This window comes from Gymnodraco acuticeps, unplaced genomic scaffold, assembly GCF_902827175.1.
Source record: "Gymnodraco acuticeps unplaced genomic scaffold, fGymAcu1.1, whole genome shotgun sequence".
Classification (NCBI taxonomy): domain Eukaryota; kingdom Metazoa; phylum Chordata; class Actinopteri; order Perciformes; family Bathydraconidae; genus Gymnodraco; species Gymnodraco acuticeps.
In genome coordinates, this window is record NW_022989955.1 from 19,010 (window position 1) to 25,413 (window position 6,404).

The 6,404-nt window shown below is 40.9% G+C and overlaps 1 protein-coding gene across 1 annotated transcript; it reads left to right on the top strand.

Annotated features, from left to right (window-relative positions):
- Positions 1 to 488: 488 nt before the first annotated feature.
- On the top strand, positions 489 to 3,912 carry LOC117542830 (galanin receptor type 2-like). Its single transcript, XM_034210694.1, has one exon. The coding sequence runs from the start codon at positions 510 to 512 to the stop codon at positions 1,329 to 1,331; it is 822 nt and encodes a 273-aa protein (XP_034066585.1). The 5' UTR covers positions 489 to 509; the 3' UTR covers positions 1,332 to 3,912.
- Positions 3,913 to 6,404: the final 2,492 nt, after the last annotated feature.

Sequence of the window (6,404 nt, forward strand, 5' to 3'; positions counted from 1 at the left end):
GACTTAGTTGTATGTAGAATGTATGATGTTCATGTATGATAATTGAATAGATGAATTAAACAAAAAAAAAAAATTAAAAAAAATCTTGTTTTTGCCTGTGTCTTTAAGACAGAAACGATCACATCAAAACCCCAGAAAAGCCCGTTTATTGGAGCAGAATAACCTGTAGTCCTGCCGGTGATTAATGTACTTTAATCTTCCTCCTCCCTCATTGTCAAACTAAAGAGTGACAAGTCGATTCAGACCAAGTGTGAGAGCAGGCAACTTCATAAAGGGAAAAAGGCTCAACGTGGACATGAAGAGAGACACTTGAGTCCAAATAGAAGTGCAGCCTTGTCTTTTATTATGAGTTACTATTTTTAAGAATATTCAGCTTGACTAAGTACCATAAACCCAAGGCCGGTTCTTTTAACCATCCAAGCAGAAGGATTGAATGAACCAAATAATTGGCACATTGTAAAAGCATCTTCTCTTTCCACAGATATCAAAGAACCGGAACTCACCCCGAGATGGACGGACGAAACGAAACCGCTCCCATCTCAGATCTGGTTTGGTATTTCCTGCCCACCATAGTCCTGGTTCCTCCTCTCGGGATCCCGGCCAACGCTTTGGTTCTTCGCCTTCTGCTGGGCAAACCCAACATCTGCTCCACCTCTGAGATCTTCGTCCTCAACCTGGCCGTGTTCGACATGATGTTCTGCTTCATGGTCGTCATCGAGTACATCTACTTCATGTTCAATAAAACTGAGGCGAACGCTAACTTCCTGTCCTGGGGCTTGAGTCAGGCGGGGGGTCCGATGTTGCTCTGCGCTACTTCTTTGGACGCATTCATGGCCGTCTGTCACCCGTTGATCTTCCTCTGTCTCAAAGAACCTAAGCTCCGCCTGTCCTTGTGCCTGCTGGTTAGCGTCTTAGCGTTCACGGTCTGCGGTCTGGCGAAACTAATGCCGTTTTACAATTTGGCGATGATCCTGATGGTGGCCATGCTGACCATCTGCACCAGCAACGTCCTGATCCTGAAGTCTCTGCGGGGGCCGGGTCCTGGAGGGAAGGATCTGCACCCGGTGAAGAAGAGAGTGTTCAAGATGGTGTTCACGGCGTTAGTGATGGTGGACTTCCACTACCTGCCGTCGCTCGCAGAGTCCCTGATCAAGGTGTTGTTTCCCAAACTTTTATTGCCCTACTCCATCCTCACCAGCTTCACCTACTTGATTCTGTCCATGAGCAGCTTCATTCAACCGCTGTCGTATCTCGTACGCACCAAACAGCTGCCGAAGATGAGATGTAACGAAAAGGCTGAGACGAAAACTAAGAAAATGTCGGATTTCTGATAAAAAGGTCAGAATTCTAGGAATCGTCCTCTTTCTAAAAGTTGCATTTCTGAAAAAAACTAGTTTTAAAAACCCTGAACTCTAAGAAAAAGTCAGGTTTCTGAAAAAAAGTTCAAAATTATGAAAAAAATATTTTTCCACTAAACAGCTGCCGAAGATGAGATGCAACCGCGGGCCGGCAGCTGAGACGAAAACTACGACAAGTTAGAGCGAATCAGAGAGAAGAGCTCGGATTTCTGATTTTTTTTTCAGGATTTTAGGAAAAAGTCAAAATTATGAAAAAAGTCAGAATTCTAAGAAAAATAAAAAATTATGAAAAAAGTAAGAATTCTAGGAATCCACATGTTTCTAAGAAAGACTCATTCTGGAAAAATTCAAAAATTATGAAAAAGTCAGAATTCTTGGAAAAAGTCGGATTTCTGAAAACAAATTCCAATTTATGAAAAAAGTCCGATTTCTAGGAAAAAGTGAACATGTTGAGAAACAAATTCCGAATCCTGAAGAAAAATCTAAATTCGGAGAAAAAAAACCTGAAATCACGGTTCTGAAAAAGTCAAGAGTTCTGAACCGTACTCCGTACTTGCGGTGAAACTGGTCTCAGGGCACAGGGCTTCCATATTTTAAATGAATGTTGGTTCTGAAGAGCTGACTGTAGAAAGTCTACAAGACCGTATGTAAAACTAAATGCAACAGGAAAAAAACGCATCACAATATTTCATTAAATCATTCAGACAAACATCAGTTTTAATCAAACACTTTCATTTTGACACATTAATCAGTTCAAATACACAATCGGCAGCAACGGCAAGAAACGTCTGAATATACTCTTTAAGTTTGGCTTTTATTATTTCAGAAAAGTAAACACATTTACAAAAATAAACCAACATATTAATCATAAATGTAATGTTTTCAGCACAGAGTTGTTCAACAGCTTTTAAATATGACTTAAACGGACATTTAAATCTCTTTTTGAATTAAATAAGTGAAGATAAAGCTAAATATTTGAACCAAAATATAGACATTGGAAGAACCCAGTATGTACAATATCAGATTATAATTCAAATGTATTTTTTGAGTTGGTATAAATGTAATATCATGGCACAATTTTTGATAACAGCAGAAATCCAATTGTTGTCCAAAGAATAATTAAATATGGAGATAAAACCTCTCAATATCCGCCTTTACATCAAAGCATCAGGACATTAGCACTGCATCAGGGCTGCGGTCGAATAGTCAGTTTAGGAACCTTCCTAACGGAGGGAAATGACCCGGAAGTCCCTCAGTGTTAGCCTGATAAGAGCCGTTAGGACTCTCTAGATCAGTGGTTCCCAACCTGTGGGCCGCGGCCCCCTAGTGGGCGGTGAAGGCGTTGCAAGTGGGCCGCCAAATTTGCAAAACATTATGATTTGTGTGGAAACATTTTCATTATTAAGATTTTTTTTTATTTGAACCTCCTTTCCTTTCTCTTTCTTGATCCTCCCTAGCAACGGTCATTACAGTCCTTAGGCGCTTTCACACCGGAGTACTTTTCCCAGGAATAGTTCCGATAGTTCCTGGGATTTTGCGTTCACACCAAAAAGATCTGGAACTAGAACTTTTCAGTCCCTGCTAGAGAGGTGGGACTTTCCTGGGGAGGAAAAGGTTCCAATTTCTGATTGGCTGGGCGAATTGCAAACCACGCCCCGTAAAACTCTAGCTTTAGCATAGGGTCTTATTGAGCATAGGGTCTTCTTTAGCATAGGGTCTTATTGAGCATAGGGTCTTATTTAGCATAGGGTCTTATTTAGCATGGGGTCTTCTTGAGCATGGGGTCTTATTGAGCATAGGGTCTTATTTAGCATAGGGTCCCATTTAGCATAGGGTCTTATTGAGCATGGGGTCTTATTGAGCATGGGATCTTATTGAGCATAGGGTCTTATTTAGCATAGGGTCTTATTGAGCATGGGGTCTTATAGAGCATATGGTCTTATTTAGCATAGGGTCTTATTAGCATAGGGTCTTATTAGCATAGGGTCTTATTTAGCATAGGGTCTTATTTAGCATAGGGTCTTATTAGCATAGGGTCTTATTTAGCATAGGGTCTTATTTAGCATAGGGTCTTATTAGCATAGGGTCTTATTTAGCATAGGGTCTTATTTAGCATAGGGTCTTATTGAGCATGGGGTCTTATTGAGCATAGGGTTTTATTGACCATAGGGTCTTATTTAGCATGGGGTCTTCTTTAGCATGGGGTCTTATTGAGCATAGGGTCTTGTAACATGTGTGAGATTCTGATATTCTTTAGACAGAAACATATACTCTGCTCCTTGGCTCCTTGATTCCTTGCTAGCCTTAACAGCACTGATGAGAAACTCATGAAACCTGCACAAATGGTATCAACATATATAAATGTATAATAAATAATTCTTGATCTGTGATTCGTCACGATCAAAGTTCCTTTAAGACTGTATTTAAATAATGATTTTGACCTGAATGCACTTCATAATAACAACTAAATCTCTCCTTCGCCTGCTGTGTAAATGTTCTGTGCACACATTGAAATAAAACACAAGATGAATAAACAACACTGGTGTAAACAGTCTGTCCGTGGCGTGAAGTCAATATTCTGAATTCTGTCTTTTAAAGAGGTTCTTCAAGTATTCAAGTACCGGTATTAAATAGAAACTTGCTCAAAGAGAAAACCAAATAAAATTATGAAAAAAACTGCATATTTGATCTTTTTGGGGGGATTTTAAATCAAACAACACTGATTAAAACATTTCACTGACGGTGTCCGGTCAGAAAATATAACAGGAAACTCACTTTGCATATTTATATTCTGAGACAGGTGCAAATACCTCCTGCACGCTGTCATATTTGCAACAAAAAAACAACGTTATTTTGCTAAGATTGAATTAAGATGTCAGGAAGCCTAAAGGTGCCAGCTAGAACCAAAGTCTACTCAAAAACACTTCAAGGCGTTTAACACTCATCTGGTACAAAGAAAAGTCAATGTGGAATAGAGAGGTGCAGGAATGAGTCCTTATCCCTAACGTGAGTCAGCATTTCCTCACTTTCTGTCCCCTGGTCTGGAGGTCAATGGTTCTCTGAATGTCTTTTTGGTTGTTATCCTGAAATAAGGTCTGTGGTTAACACGAGCTGAAGAGATTTTAACGTTTTGTTCTACGGCATAAAATACGTCAGTAAATACCCCACTGGTGAGTAAACCAATGACGGTTGCTAACAAGTGTCTAAATGAGATGACTAAACGTCATCACGCCCAACATTAGCTTAGCGGTGGTGACGTGAAGTCATGTGACCGTGCTGTAGTTCCTTTATAGCCCAACATTAGCCACCTTTAGCTTAGCGGTGGTGACGTGAAGTCATGTGACCGTGCTGTAGTTCCTTTATAGCTCAACGTTAGCCGCCTTTAGCTTAGCCGTGGTGACGTGAAGTCATGTGACCTTGCTGTAGTTCGTTTATAGCCCAACATTAGCCGCCTTTAGCTTAGCCGTGGTGACGTGAAGTCATGTGACCATGCTGTAGTTCCTTTATAGCTCAACGTTAGCCGCCTTTAGCTTAGCCGTGGTGACGTGAAGTCATGTGACCGTGCTGTAGTTCCTTTATAGCCCAACATTAGCCGCCTTTAGCTTAGCGGTGGTGACGTGAAGTCATGTGACCGTGCTGTAGTTCCTTTATAGCCCAACATTAGCCACCTTTAGCTTAGCGGTGGTGACGTGAAGTCATGTGACCGTGCTGTTGTTCCTTTATAGCTCAACGTTAGCCACCTTTAGCATTAGCAATTTACTTCAGAAACAAAACGTGTAAGTATCGTAAACATTTGTTTGGTACAGAGATTATTTTCTGCAATAATCCAAAATCACATGGAGAAATCCCATTGGACCAGGAGATGCTGCCTTCAGGGACCAACATGGGAATACGACATCCCTGCACCTCTCTATAGCTGATACATAGTAATAATTAATATTAAAAACGTTATAAAATGATTCTGTGGCACTCTCACAAGCATACTGTTTCCAGAACGATATGCTCCTACATGGTTTCAGCAGGTAGATCTTTGGTTTTTAGAAGCACTATGTACACTCTTCATTGATTGAATTCCTTCCTATGATTTCTGTGATCATTAAAACACACTCTCTAATGCAACACTAGACATCTTCTCAGTAGCATTTGGTCCTGAACGCACCTCTCCATACTTCATTTATTATTGTTTTTTAAAACATGGTACACCCGAGATGTACTTCCTGCTGCGTTGTCTCACGATGAGGGAATCTGTCCGTGAACACGGAAACGATAAAGACACGTGTAGTCAACGTGACCCCAATTACTGAGAACACGTAACTCCACCAGTCTGTAGACAACACTGGAGATCTGAGAGGAGGAGGAGGGGGAGGGGGAGGGGGAGGAGAATAAGGGGAATGTAAGAGATAAATAAAACAGAAATGACATTACATTTCTGATTTGTTATTCTATGGATACTCTATAGATATTCATCTTTCTTCTGTAATGCTTTTAGTTTATCTTTAACTCAATGTCTTGTAAACAGGCTGCCATTACAGATCAATAGTGAATCTATTCTAATGACCAGCCTGTTCACAATGCAAGTCATTTTAACATCACCATTCCTCAGTCTGAACTCACGGGCAGTTTGAACGTCTGCGTAGATTCTCCGTTCTCATCGTAGGTGAACGTCCCGAGCAGAGAGCCTTCCTCTGACTCCTCTCTCATGCCCTGGGAGATACAGAGGATGACAAACAGATGTAAAGGTCTCTGTAGCTAGTGTACCAAAACAAACCCAAAAGCCTGATAAACAGTGTGTGATACTGAGCGACATGGATTAAAGGTCTCCTATTTCTCTCTCTCAGGTTTACCACAAGGTGAGTTCCTTTTTACTTCCTGCTTCTTCACACACACTCTCTCCAGTGCAGGTTAGCACTGAGTGTTAGCATGCTAATGTAAACAAAGACCATATTACTTCCAGAACACGTCTCATTGTTTCTGACAGCAATGCTTCTGATTGGCCCGTGGGGGTAAAGCCCGCCCACATTTTAGTAATGTGGTCATGACGCAGCA

Bases quoted from the DNA above. Each gene is read 5' to 3' on its own strand.
- LOC117542830 (XM_034210694.1), top strand. From the start codon at position 510: ATGGACGGACGAAACGAAACCGCTCCCATCTCAGATCTGGTTTGGTAT.